Source organism: Hydra viridissima, unplaced genomic scaffold, assembly GCF_058129835.1.
Source record: "Hydra viridissima isolate aposymbiotic clone 2 unplaced genomic scaffold, HvirCarnegie_v1 scaffold_5, whole genome shotgun sequence".
NCBI classification, from domain to species: domain Eukaryota; kingdom Metazoa; phylum Cnidaria; class Hydrozoa; order Anthoathecata; family Hydridae; genus Hydra; species Hydra viridissima.
Window position 1 is genome coordinate 17,894,099 of NW_028324304.1, and position 15,377 is coordinate 17,909,475.

Here is a 15,377-nt window from a genome sequence, read left to right on the forward strand (position 1 = left end):
CACTTTTACAAAATTGCGTAAAGATTTAAGAAAAGTTCCCCTCATCAAAATTCAACACGATTTTAAAATCTTAAAATCGAGAAGATTTTTAACGAAAATTAAACGAACTAAACAACATCAATAAAACGTTATGTTAAGTTGACTTGTTATATTCTCTGAAACAACACATCATTTGAAGAAAATGCTTCCTTTCCTGGGACTCCTTTCATTTCCTTATGATTTCTACACCTACTACGTTTAAAATTTTTTTTAAGCCATTACTTTTTTGACACCGGACGTACAGTTAAGGCGCACGTTGCGTCTTCGATTGATCTCATTCTTATTCCCAGCCTTACGTTTCCAGTCATGAAGCGAAAGAAAGTATCCCATGCATTCCTCGTCATTACATCGTCTTCATTTATTTTTGCACATACAGCAAAAGACAAACTCGATCCAAGCGCCTTATAGAAAACAAACAAAAGAAATGCTCTTCAATTTATCAATAATCTTGTTTATTATTTAAATCTTAACAAAATAAAGAATGAGATTAAATAGGATAAAGTTGTAACCGCCATTACGTTTTTCTATTTGCTCAAAATATATTTAGTCTCTTCTTTATCTCATTATAAAAAAACTTCAAGGCGATTTAATTTAAATGATTATTAATAATTTATAAATAGCATAAGCTTGTCTTAAACGCATCGAGCTCCACCGTAACGGGGGTGGTATAATTATAGCGCAATCTTATAAACTTATTTTTATAACTTTATATAACACTAAGAGTTTTATGTTTAAAACCTCTTAAAAAATTGTAAAAGTTTTCTCACTGTTGCGAACTTTTGCTGAGCCCCAAGTTCATAATGAAACCTTCCCAAATTTATAAGCGTTTCCACAAATTTGGCTTTATCTTCAGCTTCATTTAATACATTTTCAATTACTCGCTCAAACTTTTGCATGTGCGAATTTAGTCCTGGTGAATTTATAAGACTCGTCTCATTTACATTCTCAAGTTCGTAATGAAACATTTGTTTAATCTCAGGATAAGTAGAAAACCACCTGTATATTTGGAATATAAAACATGTTGTCAACCCGGGAAAAACATTTCTGCTTGAAGATAGTATATAAAAACTATATATGAAGCATATAAAAGTTTTATACTTTTTCTACAAAATTATATAAAAATATATAAACATGGATTAAAAAATATGTAAAAATGATATAACAATTATGCAAAAATAATATAGAAGTTACATAAAACTTTTTTAAAAATTATCTGAATAATTACTTAAAAGTTATTTAAAATTTATATAAAAACTATAAAAAAAAAAAAAAAATCATTAAAATAAGGTGTAAAAAAATTATATAAAATAATACAAAAGCGAATTTAATTTCTTATAAAAATTACATCTAAAAAATGTAAAAGATGAAAAAACCTATGAAATGCTGTTGCGCAAATACTTATCCATATCGGTTTGATATTCTTCCAAGAATGCTGCAAACTTTCAATTTCTTTTTGAGAAATAGGAAGCCTTAAAAAGTGAACTTTATAGCCAATGGTTGTTGTGATTTTGTTCGGAAATCCAGCAAAATCGTTATTTACCAGGTTGATTCCGGATGAGACGCATTCACAGTTACCCATTTTACTTTAAGAGTCTTTTTTCATGAATTTTTCGGACGTATAGCTGAACTTGTAAACACCTGTACAAAATGTTTCGAAATTGGAAACAGATGACAGATCTAATCTCGCATTATCATTTATGCTATAATAGTTGTACTATTTTTTTGATATAAGAATAACTTTTTATAAAAATAATGAATAAGGACAGTAATAGTAATAAGAACAAGAAGAAAAACAATGTGTAATAATAATAATAATGTGTAATAATTAATAATAATAATAATAATAATAATAATAATAATAATAATAATAATAATAATAATAATAATAATAATAATAATAATAATAATAATAATAATAATAATAATAATATTAGCAATAATAATAGTAATTATGATAGTAATAATTATTATTGTAATTATAAAAGAAGTAATTATAGTTGTAATTATAATTATAATATTTTGTTAAAAGTAACATAATTAAGTAGTAATTTACATAGGTAAAAAATATTTTAAAAAACTTGTTTCATTTTTGCACGAAGATGGGATCTTCACTTAATGGTAAGAATGGTCACTAAATATTTCACTAAATAGTTTATTTTAATATATTTTAACATATTAACTTTAACTAAATAATGCGGATATTCACTAAGTAATGCATCAAAAGGTCTTTCCTAAATGGGACAGTCAGTATTTTTTAAAATTAAAGCAAGCTGCAAATTGATATCTGAACAATGATAATGGAGAAATTTTATGTAAAACAAAAGTTTTAATACATAATTAAAATAGTAATAAAAATATGTTGTTGAAAAATAATTAGGATTTGTCTATCACCGTCATAAAATGTTTAGGACTCGATTACTACTTTCAATTTAGAGATCTTTAGAAATACTTATCTGCTTTTAACATGTTAAAGAAGTTGAAACTTTTGAATTTATTTTTTCTATTTTTATCAAAACTTTAAAGTGTGACGATTGTGGAGATTGCAGTCATGATTTATGAAAATTCAACATCTTTCTAGTAAAGAACTTTTAGCATATTAGAAAATGCATTATTCATAGTTATTTAAAATAAATTTTCCAGATAAATTTCAAATTATTTAGTTTTTGAATATGTTCCATTTTTACTTCGGACGACTATTTTTTAACCTCTATAAAAAAAAGTTGATTTTTCTTATAACTAATCTTCTTCTTAAACCAAATAGATAAATGAAGAATTCGATGATGAAGAAGGCTTTTTGAAAAGATGCTTACTCTCAAAATCTTTGGAGGTTCAAGAATAAAGATGATACGTTTTACCTGAATATTATTTTTAAACGTGTTTGTATAATAAAAAATTCAAATATTTTAAACTTTTATAAAATTTCATTAGAAAAAGGGTTCCTTTCAGATATTATCAGATTAAGAAAAACACGAAACCTTGATAGTTGCAATCCGAAAGTAATTTTTTAAATAATATACTTTCCTTCTTAACTACTTTGAATAGGTTGCAAGAGCCCATTTTTATTTAAATAAGAGCCAAACCATTACCTCTTATATTTGCCTCAAAGCAAGTTCATTAAGAAAAGTGCAAGAAGTAATATTTAGGAAACGAAAGTTTTGTAATACTTTTGTTTGAAAAAAAATTGACAGAAATTACTGCTACCAACAAAACAATCTATGAGGACTAATCTGGTGTGACCTTAAAGATATTAGAACTCTTCAATCTGCTTCTAAAGAATGCCAAGGGGAATGCACAATGTCTTCTTCTTTTTTTTTTTTTACTTTTCCTCAGCTATAATGTCAAGTCGAAGGTGAGATGATCGACGCTTGCCTTAGCCAATTAACGGTTGAGCTTTGCAATACTACAGTTGATCTTATTCATAAGGCCGAGAAGCGCACAAGCATTGTTTTTGATGAAGGGTCCAGAGAGGATGATGGAGAGAGGATGATGGAGCAGGTATATCTTGAAACGCTGTAGAAAGAAGGTTATCAACGATTGTGGTGTAAGAGTAATTGCTCGTATCACCACAATCAACCTAAATATACCAAAAAAGGAAAACAAGAGGCAGTTTCTGCTCTGGTTGATAATTTTGAAAATAAAATAATTTCTATCCAAAAGTTGATAAAGCTGAAATGTTGAAAAGCGAAAAATTTATTTGGTATCTACATTTATTTCAAGCTTTTTTTTTTTTTTTTTTCTTTCTTTCTATTTTTAAAGCTGTCGATGCAGTACGATACAAACCTTCGAAGGGTTTTAATTTTCGAATTTAAAACACTTACTTTTCTTATTAATGGCTTTTTACATCATAATATATTAAAGTTATTTTGTTGTTCACTATTCGTAGCATTAATTTAAAGATTTTTGTACATTTAGGATAAAATTTGCTAAAGAATTTCTAAAATTAAATTTTTATTTGATTTATAGATTAGTACACAGTACCTAGTACATACTACCTAGTAACAGGCCCCAAGGTGATTTTTTGGGTTATGTTTGAAATATATTGGTAAAACGCGTTTGACAACTCCGTAAGCGTCTTTTTTTTTTTCTTTTTTTTTTACAAAAAAGAATTCGGATTTTACTTTAACTATGGCGAAAGATTAAATACTAGTAAAAGCATACAGTTAACGGACCAGATACAAATAATAAATTTGCATTATATTGAAGGGAAAAAGAAGTTTTCTAAAAAGGAAGACCAGATATCATTTGTGAACCATCGATTAGTAGTTTTGCAATTATACTGATTATACTGAAGTGGAATTTGGGTATAAAATATGTGAAGATTACAGGGGAGATCTACACTTGTCCTGAGAATTATGTAATTTTTTATTTGAAGAATTCAGTAGTTTTTAGTGTGAAGCATTTTTAAACGCTAAAAACGGCTGATTTTCGTTGGTATAAGATAAGCATATGATTTTCATATTCACAATCCAAGTACGAAAAGTTGTAAAATTAAACATCTCTGGTTTTTCCTGCGTAACCTTCATGTGTTACTGAAGATCTTTATAGATAAAAATTTGTTTGTCTCGTTTTGTCAAACAATTTTTAATTTAATTAAGTACAAATTCTTCTATAGAGTGTTTTCATAAAACTCCAATTTTAATATCTCAAATATTTCTTAGAAATCTATTTTCTTTTTGTAAAAGCTAATATATAATGTAATCAAGTAATCAATTCTTGGCTTTGCTATGGTTCTGTATATTTTAAAAGGAATATAAATACGTTAAACAAGAAGACAAACTTTTGTCTTCTTGGTTCATCACTTTTTTTGTTGTTACTATAAGTTACTTTGTAAATATTTTGTAAATATTTTAACGGCAAAGTAAATAAACATGCATTTGTTTAGGCAGTTTTTAAAAAATTTAACAAAAGGTATTCACTGACAATCTTGTGCCATTAAACTTTAACGGGTTAATTGAAAGATAACAAAGAAAATAAAACAATTAAATATAGAGGAGTGATCGCAGCCGAATAATACGAAACAAGTTTGTAATCTGGAATCATTAGTTAAATAAACTAGAAAAAACTTGACAGAGTGCGTACTTGACGTACTGAGTCACATAAATGAATGCTTCGCTGAAAGGCACGAGTCGCAGCACAAGAATTTAGGTTCCAGGAAGCAATTATCATGGCAATATCAATGGAAATGCAAATAAACTTACGTCGTTTGGATCAAAACACTATCACTCGAAATGAAAAAAAGTCCACAACAAAAAACTGACTTTTCTAAATGAAAAAATTAAATTACTTTGGCACATTTAACTTTATAAATTTATATATTCCTACAAAAAATAATCAATTTATTTATTCCGTGAAAACAATTTAATATGAAAATAGTAAATATAAATTGATGCTTTGTTCTTTTAAAAACCCTTCTTTCACCTCAATGGCCTCACTCCACGAAACTAGTACCATTCCTAAAATATCGGAATTTGATTTGGAATCATTAATTATGCAACTTATTCTTTATAATTGAATGTTCTTGTTTCATTCTTGGTGCGAATCAAACTTCGTGCGCCAAATCGTACAATCAAAATTCTTGCGTCAAACTTCGTGCGAACGTTCTTGTTTCATTTTGCGCCCAGCCTTCTCTACAAAGTCTTTATCTTCCTAAAACACAAATCCTTGTCTAATTAAACGTTTCATTGACGGCATTTAAGTCTAAAGATATTTTGAGTCCTGGTTAAGTGCACGTTTGGAGCCGATAGCATAAGTTGTCACCTTTTCACTGGATGAATTTAATTTTTGACTTTTTGTCACAATACGGTAGCTCTGCTCATACATAAATTGTAAACCGTCATTTTACTAGTAATTTTACTTCATCATTAAAAGTATGTAATTTATACCAATATTTTACTCACTTACTGTTATAAAAATGCGTAGTGCTGCTTTAAAAAGATAAAAACAGCTTTATATATTAATTAATTATTTAGTTAACCTAAAAATGCAGATTTCTAAAAATAGAGTTAAAAAAACCCTACATTTTACAAAGTGAATAAATACAAAAAACGAATAATAGCAATAAAAAAAGAGACATTGAAGTGACACAACCAAGCTCATCTGAGCTACAACTAAAATGTAATAAGGTTTTTTGCTCTGATTAATGAATGAATTTAAATACACTGACTTTATGTGAAGAGAAACTGCATCTTTGAAAAGAAGAAAAGATTCATCTTTTGAAACGCAATTGAATACTTAACAGTATCACGAAAATTTTATGCATGAACTAACCAATCACGGACCATTAACTTACTAATTACAGATCATGAACTAATCAATAACTGACCATAATTTTTTTTTTTTATCTGCTAATACTTTTTTGTTGCTACCGAGCAAATATTTAAAGAGTTGTAACAAAAAACCAGAAAACCATAACAAGAAACCAGGCTTTTTTAATACGTTAACTAAGATTCAAAGAATTAGTAAAAATCTTTCTTACGAAAAAATACTCTTCAAACAAACTTTGTGGTGTTTTGGTTTTGCCAGTTATTGTTTGAAACCATATTTGAAATTTCGTCAGTTATGCAACAGCTTTATAATTTTCACATTTTTTTAACCTCGCATTTTTGTATGAAATGTTGAAAGAGCTTTCGAAAGAAACTTTTAAGGATAGAGCCGTAATGTTAAGTTTAAATTTTTTTTTGTTGAAGCTATGAAAGAAAAAAGGTTGGTCTTTCATTACTAAACGTGTTGTAAATTTTTTTATATGGTTCAAATTTGTATGTTGAAAAATGAGATTTTGAAATGTAGGCGGGGAGCGTAAATTAATTTTTAATCAAATTAAAAGAATTGAATATCCTTAGAACAACAGAATGAGCGCGAAAAATATTTCTAATGAGAACGCTACACTAGTCGAAGCAGTTCGTTAACTATATATTATTTATAAGAATATTTCTTCTATTTAGATTACATAAGTCATAAAAAAGTTTTCTTAAAAAAGAACTTTTCCGTAAATTCATGCTTAGTAATTAAATTAGCTAAAAAAAAGTTCCCTTATTATGTAAAATTTTATTAATATATCAAATCAAAATTAAATCACTTACAGTATTTTTTTAAAACTTTTAACTTATAATTAGAATGGACAACGGTAAAGGGGGTTTAATGGGTTAAATTTAATTCAGGGGTTTACAGTTAGGTTGCAGTCCCCCACGATAATAAAAGTAAAATCAGTTTTTTATCATTTTTGATGCAGAATTAAGAGCAGAGATAGGTTTTAGTGTACCACTATATTTTAGACTTCCCTTACTACTGTCATAGCAACGGCTTTATTGTTTTTTTGAATGGAAATCGAGCTTTAAATACGTCTAATTTGCATAATCTTTTTACCAGTACTCAAACCAATCGTTGGATAAATTCCATAGCTCTAACAGTACTTATTAAAAAATTAGAACTTTAAGTGTTAACTCAATCTTCTTTACCTTCTATATCTCCAATTACAAGTCGATCAAGTGCCAAGAAATTATGCTCAAAAATATACACTACTCTTTTAGGTACTTTTCTATTTTGAAAATTGCGTTTAATACTTATAGAAGTTGTCATGAATGTGAAAATGATATTGTTTTACAACTTCGTGAAAAAATTGGGATTATGCTTATGACTAGATGTGTTTTTTAAAAACTATGATGAAATTACAGACACTTCAGCTATGAATAAACGACGTCTAGAAGTCAATACACAAACTGTTGTTAGTTTTCAAGAAACAGGAATTTGGCTTGCTGCCATAGAATTATTTAATCTTTGATTGAATATGGTCTGACAAAAAAAAAAAAGTTGCTGGATCAATTCATACTGTTTAAGTTGAAGCTGCAGATAGTTGCTTGTCAAACACAGCAAAAGACACACATATTGTTGTTTCTATGGATATCAGCAGCAAAAATGATATTATTATTGACTACTGTATTTCTGTGGATGGAACATGACAAAAAAAAAAAAGGTTATTCAGCCATTATTGGTGTTGCAAGTTTGATATCAACAAAGAACTGAAAATGCATCAACAAAATTGTTTTACCAAAGTGCTGCAAGGAATGCAAGTGTTGTGACAAAAGAAAAAATAACTCTGGTTATATTAACTGGCAATATATTCACATTTGTCTCATGCAAAAGCTTTGGGATTAATGGAATCTGCAGATATTGTTGAAATATTTGGACAATTTGTAAAAGGGTAAACTGAAGTGTACATTTTATATTGGAGACAGAGAAACATTCTCCTATAATTATATTGAAAAATCTCAACCATATAGCCTAGCTCTTAGTATAGGTAGAAAAGAGCGGATTGGTCTTGTGCAAAAACATATAGGAACATGGTTTAGAAACTTTTGTCAAATAGTTAATTTAAATTTACTATCTGTTGGAAAAAAATGATGGGTAAAAAATAATTAACTTACTAATTCATTAATAATTTACAGAAATGCTATGGGGCTGCAGTATTACAAAATCTCAACAGCATATATGAATGAAAAAGAGTGTTTGGGCAAAACTTTTCAAAAACTCAAATGTTGACGAAAAAGAATGGCATAAATTTTGTCCATGATGTATAAATAACAGTTGCATGTGGACATCAAACTAACTAGTGAATCATTTAGTAAATTAGAAAGTTAAACTGAATGTTCCATTAGCAATAATGAAAATTTTAAAACCCATATTTAAAGATCTGATTTCTATCAAGTGTTTGCATGAAAAGACCCAAGATTAATGTGGCAATCAACAGTTTTTATATGGAAAATATGTTCTAAAGATATTAAGCTGAAGTATAGTTGAAACAGCTGTATTATCTGCTGTTATAAAATTTAATGACAAACGAAAACTGGAATTTTAGAGAAAATTTAGAGAAGAATGAGAATCGTACTTTCCTGAAGAGTTTTTTAAAATGAGAACAATTTTATTAATTTTATTTTTTCTTTTTTTGTTTCTATTTTTCTAATACCTTGCATAAAATCCCATTTTTCAATTTATAATATAGATTTTGATTTAAATTTCCAGCAAATGTTTTATAATCTGGAGTTAGTACTTAACGAAAGCCTAATTCATATTTTAAATACTTTTTAAGTATATGTATTATTAGTTTTATTGTTTTTTACAAAAATTTAAATATCTTTCTAAATAATTATCCATTTAGTAGTACTCTTGACATACCCTGAAAATTTGGAGTCATTAATATTTTGAAAAACATTGTCATGTTTTAAATTTTTTAAAAATGGCTTCCTAAATGCCTAATTATTCTTTTCTTGTTTTCTTTCTTTCTTTTTTTTTTATTTTAAATAAATGTTTAGATATAATAAAAACAAATTTGATTGTAATTATAATTACTCTAACAAAAAAATTGAGCTGTTTCATTTTGAAGGGGTCTGCAACCTTAATAGGTTAAGTTTCATCAAGAGATGAAAAGAAATCGTGCAAAAGGCAACATACCATACAAAGCATTATCTTTATTGCAAACAGAGTATGGATAATTAATATACAATTAATATATCAATACAATATATAATTAATATATAATCTACTTTTTAAGTTATAAAAGATAACTCTCTGCTTTTTAAATTTTTAAGTTTATTATTATTAAATTAGTTGAAAAAAACAAACAACAAATACAAATATGAAATAATAAATATACTTAAAATATGCATATGCTTTAAAAAGTGTTAAGTCATTTTAAAAACTTATCACCCAGGCTCTTATTGCAACTTCTCTTCGCATTACACGTCATCATTCGAGAGGGGACGAAGGGCCATCTCAACGGAATCAAAAGCAAAAAAGGACAGACTGAATATGCAGAGGCAAAACTGTGGATCAAAGCACTGCACAACAAATACGTATCGCGAATGCTAAGTATCATTTTATTTTTAGTTGTTAAGATTTTCAGAAAATTTTAAATGACTTACTTTTTTTTCCTTTTTTTTCCCAGCTTCGTCTAAATTATTTGATGATGCTGACGGAAACCGACGCAGAGTTATCAAATACGGTAAGTGTTAAGCGGAAAAAAGTAAATTCCAAGGAATAAAGCACAAATTTGTACATCGGCTATTTGAAACAAATCGAGTTTAAAAAAATTTATGTCTAAACATACAAATTTATAAGATTCCGCATAATAATTTGCAATAAACTCACCTTCTGTTATTTTATTTCAACCCTTCCAAATATTGAGCAATAGTTCTATTCAATTAAATCTGTGAAATTTTATATTTCAGAAAACTAGAAATAAGAATATAAGAATATTAGAAATACGAAAGTACGAATATAAATTTGTCACACAAAAACTTCGCGATGTTTAAAACGCTAAAAACGATATACTTTAATAAACTTTAGAAAACTCGATTAATCTTAAATGATGGCAACAAATTAATACTTCATTTGTTTAGAAAAAAATCAAGCGCTGATGCTTAGTTATTCTAACACAACTCGTAAAATTTTAAAAAACATTACAAGAAAACATTTTAAGGAATATTGTAATATTGTAAGGAATGGAAACAAATAAGTAGTAAAAACCAAAATCAAATTTAATAACCAAAATAGCAATAATATACACTGGTTTAAAAAAGTATTGCGGTTAACAAGTCGTAAATGTTAGTACAAATATTTTCTTTAACACAAACGTTGGTTGATTGAAATTTGCATTTATTAATTTCATGTAACAGATGATAAAAAAATGCAATGAAATAAAATTAATGAAGGATCTATACACCTTTTAGAGAGAATTTTATAAAATGAAAGAAATTATTTTACGTATAAGTTTATTTTAAAAGATAACGCGTTTCAGTGAAAGTTACGATGTGATTATCGTTAGTGTGACATCATTGATTAAGAAGCTTTGTTAGCCTTATCGTCGATCAATGTCATTTTTTACAAGAAAACAACTATTTTAGTTTGAAATGTGTCTATATTATTTTAGCCAAACATTCATAAACTCATAATGATCACGCTCATCATCATTTTAATATCTAACTATTGAAAATGTAAACTTAACTATTTAAAAGACCCTTATGGCTTCTTGTTAAAGTAATTTATTGCTGACCTAATTGTTTATGAATAAGATCATTTTTTTTTTTTTTTTTTTTCAAAAAAAAAAATCGTAGGAAGTAAATGGTGTGGAAGGTATTTTGAAGTAAAGGAAAGATCAAAAGTACCGCAAAATATGGCAGACTTAGACGATTGTTGTAACCAACATGATGATTGTCCATTAATAGTTCATAACAACGAACAGCGTTGGGGATTTCAAAATACCGTTGGCTTTACTCTAAACGATTGCAATTGCGATGACAAGTTTTATGAATGTCTTAAAAAGGTAACTTTTTAATCCCATTTATCAGCGTCACACTTCTTGGAAATGATATAAGATTAAAAATGTCACGATGCAGCATGAATCACATTTACATGTTAGACATTAAAACAAATTAGTAGATGCGACATATTAGAAACTTAATAGTTTATTCAGTTTGTTAGTTTGGTCTCATTTAAGTTTTTCTTTTATGACGTCCCTTACTTTTTACACAATAAGCTCAACGCGCTCTCTGGGCTGCGTTATGCTAATTATTATCTTGAAACCAGGCTCACGCTGCACAAATAACAATTAACTGCTGTAGTCACAGCATTTGCAACTTCTATATTATGTTTTCTCGTTGTGCTTTTAAATAAAAACAGTTTTCTTCGATTTTAATTAGAGACATTTAATTACAATGAACAACTTTAAACAGGTTAAGAAGACTGACTAGAAACACATGTTGATATAATATATTTCATAAAAACTATAATTTTATGATTTGTTGGTATTCGTAATATTTCCCATAATGTTAGAATAAATTAAGTTTCTCCTTCAACTTTATCTCAATTATGATAAAAAAATAACATCTTTAAAACTCTCCAAAGCTATGCACGTTTCTTCAGTCCGTGAGCATTTTTAGCAGATATGTTTAATGTTATCTTGTGAATTATAAACAAAAAATTTGGGTTAACTAATTAAGGTTTTGGCTAACAAGCTTTAAATAAGGTTAATTTACTGTTATTAACCAAAAACAGTATTAGTTGGGTTAATGGTAGGATTAATAAATTATCCAAGATGGTAGCCATACGTTTTTGTTATAAATAGCCATTCATGTACGTTGTTCAAAAGGAAGTTTAAACAACGGCTGTTTTTATGCACAATTACATTTCTATATCTATGAAAATCTTTGATGATTGTTTTTTGCTTGTTTTTTTTACTTATTAAAATTAAAATATCTAGTTTTTCATTTTAAATCGGTTTTTAACTCAGTTTCATGATTACATTTAGATTGAAGGCATCGAAGGTTATGCCGCTTCGGCTGTTGGTAAAGAGTACTTTGATGTTTTGAAAACTCCGTGTCTGGTAATTCCGCAGCAAAAAACTCCACCTACAAAAGTGAACAACAGTTATCCACCGATTGCTACTTCCGAAGACATTTATCCTGGTGTAGTAACTGATGCAGCGGAAATAAGAAAACCAAAAAAATTTGAAACAAAGTAAACAAACAAAGTTTTATAAACTTGAAAAAGTTAATTAGACTAAAAATAGCGAGTCTGGGCCCGTCGTTGAGTCATTTCAAGTAAAAAACAGCCCACAAGGCGAATAATCAGGCGGAGATGTAGGTACAAAGCGAGTATAACTTTAGAGACCTTATTATTCCAACCAAACGAATGTCAACTGAAGATGGCATAGTATTCAAGTTCATTTTCAGAAAAAATCATCAAGAAAAATTACGACTGTGTCTTACAGATCTTAACCTAACCAGATTATTGCTACATTTTGTTTGTTGCAAAAAGGAAAACAGCTTCTAATTTTCTTAATAAAATAATTTTGAATTGTCAAAGTCGGTTGCACAAAAAGAATTACTGAAGATTTTACAAAGGAGACAAATTCACTTTCTCAAACGTTTTGGTGTAGCAAACGTCATGTATTTTATTACGGTAGATAAAACCTTTGCAAAAAGTAATATCTAAAATAATACTTTGGTTGTTTCTAATAATTAACCCCGATTTTCCAAACAACCCACCCCTAACAGTTTATAAGTCATTATTGCGGCTCGATAAAAAACAGGTTTGAAAAAAAATATTTATCAATGACCCGCCATCTGTATTTAAATATTTGCATGCATCACAAACAAAGTCCTATCAAAAACCCGTACAGTATCAAAAGTCCTTAAAATTATACAAAACCATATCATTTCCACGCGTTTAAAACTTACTAACATATACAAAGATTTATTTAACAAAATTTAATCAGGCATAAAACAAAATTATATATATAAATATATAAGGTGGTCAACTCCAAGCCAACGAAGCTTCTTTAAGGGATTTATGTTAAAATTAACACTTTAAAATAAAAAAAAAGATCAAAACTTGCCTAAATATTCAACATTTGAATTCGCTTTAAGGCGTTACTTTAGGAGAAGTTATTTCCGTAAACGATAAACCTACGGTGTTTCAGCTAACATATGTTAATTTAGGAACCCGAACGGATTTATTAAACCAGCTAGTGTGATTCCAAAGTGCATAACAACTTTTAGTTTTACCAAGGACGTATTAATAGATGGACATTCAACTCAATGCTATAGATCAAAGGCGCCGCTTATTGGCCAAAAACTATGCGTGTTTCCTTAATTTTTTAAATTCCAGATAAAGATATTCCGTCGTCTGCCTGTCAAATTTGTTTCACAATACTTCCCTCAGTAAACCCGTTATAAATATGCATTTACTGAAGTTTATGTTTATAAAAGACAAAAAAAAAAAAAATAATCTAGAATAGCTCACAAATCTGGAAAAGGTTAATTTGAGCTATGAACTTTGCTTAACAAAAATTTAACTTTGTTTAAACTTTGACGTCTAAAACTAGGCTTTTTCACTAAGGCTATGTATGGTTTACTAGAATGGATAGTGTGAGGAGGGAGAATTAGATTAAAAACAACGATCGGAAAAGACGCACGCAAGATGAACTCGTCCACTCTTTCTACAAATAAATGATAAAGCAAAAAGATAAAAATTTAAGTTGAAAACAACAACTGAGAAAAGACATTCACACGGAGACTTTTTCAACCTGCCATATAAATAAACGATAAAGCGGAAAGAAGAAAAGTTAAAAACAACGACCGGAAAAAGACTCATACGCAACGATTCATCAATCTATCACGTAAGCAAACGATAAAACGGAAAGAGGAAAAGTTAAAAACAGCTCAGAAAAGACATAAACACGAAGACTCACCAACCTGCCATATAAATAAATGAAAAGGTATCGCAACTGGAAAACAAGCTAAAACTATAAAAAGCTCAAAAAAAAAAAAAAAAAAAGAGTTACGGTTAGAAGAAGAGTTTTAAAAAGGAAGAGGAAAACGAAGTCTTAAAGAGAAGTAAGTTTGAGTTTATAAGAAAGTTTTAAGAAGAACTTTAGAGAGAGAATTTTTGTGATTGAAAAATACTTTGATGAACAAACAGTTTTGTAAGTGAATAAAAGAGAAAAAGAAGAATAAATTTTTGATAATCAGAAGAAGATTTTGATATTGATTAAAGGAGAATAACCAAATGTTTTAAATGAAGAAGAGATATTTGTAATAAAAAAGAAGATATAAAAAGAGGACTAATTGATATAAACAGTATTGAACACTGCAAGAAGCTTAAGAGAACATTATTTGTATTTATATAAACGTAATGAATAAAAGAGTGCTAACCGTTACACACTAATAGAACATTTATTGAGTTTTATTTTATAACAGTTTATACTGAGGATGGCAAATAGAAACATAGCCCTTTAACGATTAAACTTTGCCCATTTCTAACCAAACTATCCCAAAACCAGGCTCTTTCCTAACCAAGTACTCCCCACGCCATCAACCTTCTTCCCAACCTCCACATTTACCTTTCTACACAACTCTACAACTCAAACCTCCCTAATCCCTAACCTTCATCATTATCATTTTTATAATGGATTGTAGCTCAATCTAGATATTATTCTTGTGAAAGATGCATTATCAAAGGTTCTTGGGAAGGAAAAGTAGTGTTTAATGAAAAAGAAGAATTTTGTAAGCTGACAGATTGCAGTTTTAGCTGCCTGTTGTATTAGCAACATCAGAAATATAAGTCTCCTCTTATAGCTGCTGGCAGGTGTGGATCCAGGAATTTTTATCAGTGTGGCCAAATTTTATTTTCATGGTTGAAATTTTGATGAAAGATCGATATTTGAATATTTTTTCACAGCATTTATTGATTGAATAAAACTTCGGCAACGTATAGTAAGAACCGTAGTGGCCTTGGCAGGAATCTCTATAACCAAAATCCGTAAATTACGGCAGACAAATTCAAAT

General features: G+C 28.4%; 2 protein-coding genes across 8 annotated transcripts; one reads left to right on the forward strand and one right to left on the reverse strand.

Moving 5' to 3' along the window:
* Positions 1 to 133: 133 nt before the first annotated feature.
* On the reverse strand, positions 134 to 11,149 carry LOC145189454 (neuroglobin-like). Of its 6 annotated transcripts, none has more exons than XM_090088192.1 (6): positions 9,954 to 10,084; positions 5,458 to 5,685; positions 5,238 to 5,301; positions 1,413 to 1,677; positions 807 to 1,035; positions 134 to 440 (listed from the first exon to the last, which is right to left on the reverse strand). In XM_090088192.1, the coding sequence occupies exons 4-6, from the start codon at positions 1,616 to 1,618 to the stop codon at positions 258 to 260; spliced, it is 618 nt and encodes a 205-aa protein (XP_089944318.1). In that variant the 5' UTR covers positions 1,619 to 1,677; positions 5,238 to 5,301; positions 5,458 to 5,685; positions 9,954 to 10,084; the 3' UTR covers positions 134 to 257. The 6 variants fall into 6 exon arrangements, 4 of the variants coding, with proteins under 4 accessions (XP_089944318.1, XP_089944319.1, XP_089944321.1 ...); XM_090088193.1 differs by lacking the exon at positions 9,954 to 10,084 and adding an exon at positions 6,515 to 6,726; XM_090088195.1 differs by lacking the exon at positions 9,954 to 10,084 and adding an exon at positions 6,203 to 6,445.
* LOC149889099 (phospholipase A2 imperatoxin-1-like) lies at positions 6,567 to 13,028 on the forward strand. Of its 2 annotated transcripts, none has more exons than XM_090088191.1 (5): positions 6,567 to 6,741; positions 9,743 to 9,900; positions 9,977 to 10,033; positions 11,145 to 11,353; positions 12,338 to 13,028. In XM_090088191.1, exons 1-5 carry the CDS (start codon positions 6,728 to 6,730, stop codon positions 12,548 to 12,550), a joined length of 651 nt encoding a protein of 216 aa, XP_089944317.1. In that variant the 5' UTR covers positions 6,567 to 6,727; the 3' UTR covers positions 12,551 to 13,028. The 2 variants fall into 2 exon arrangements, with proteins under 2 accessions (XP_089944317.1, XP_089944316.1); XM_090088190.1 differs by lacking the exon at positions 6,567 to 6,741 and adding an exon at positions 9,324 to 9,514.
* The last annotated feature ends 2,349 nt before the right edge of the window (positions 13,029 to 15,377 follow it).

What these genes read in the sequence shown, in the direction of transcription:
- LOC145189454 (XM_090088192.1), bottom strand. Translation starts at nt 1,618, where the DNA reads ATGGGTAACTGTGAATGCGTCTCATCCGGAATCAACCTGGTAAATAAC. An exon ending in TGCGCAACAGCATTTCATAG is followed by an intron (nt 1,036 to 1,412) that starts GTTTTTTCATCT and finishes CCAAATATACAG; the next exon opens with GTGGTTTTCTACTTATCCTG. An exon ending in CTCAGCAAAAGTTCGCAACA is followed by an intron (nt 441 to 806) that starts GTGAGAAAACTT and finishes GTTTTCTATAAG; the next exon opens with GCGCTTGGATCGAGTTTGTC.
- LOC149889099 (XM_090088190.1), top strand. Translation starts at nt 9,453, where the DNA reads ATGAAAAGAAATCGTGCAAAAGGCAACATACCATACAAAGCATTATCT. An exon ending in ATACGTATCGCGAATGCTAA is followed by an intron (nt 9,901 to 9,976) that starts GTATCATTTTAT and finishes TTTTTTTCCCAG; the next exon opens with CTTCGTCTAAATTATTTGAT. An exon ending in ACGCAGAGTTATCAAATACG is followed by an intron (nt 10,034 to 11,144) that starts GTAAGTGTTAAG and finishes AAAAAATCGTAG; the next exon opens with GAAGTAAATGGTGTGGAAGG.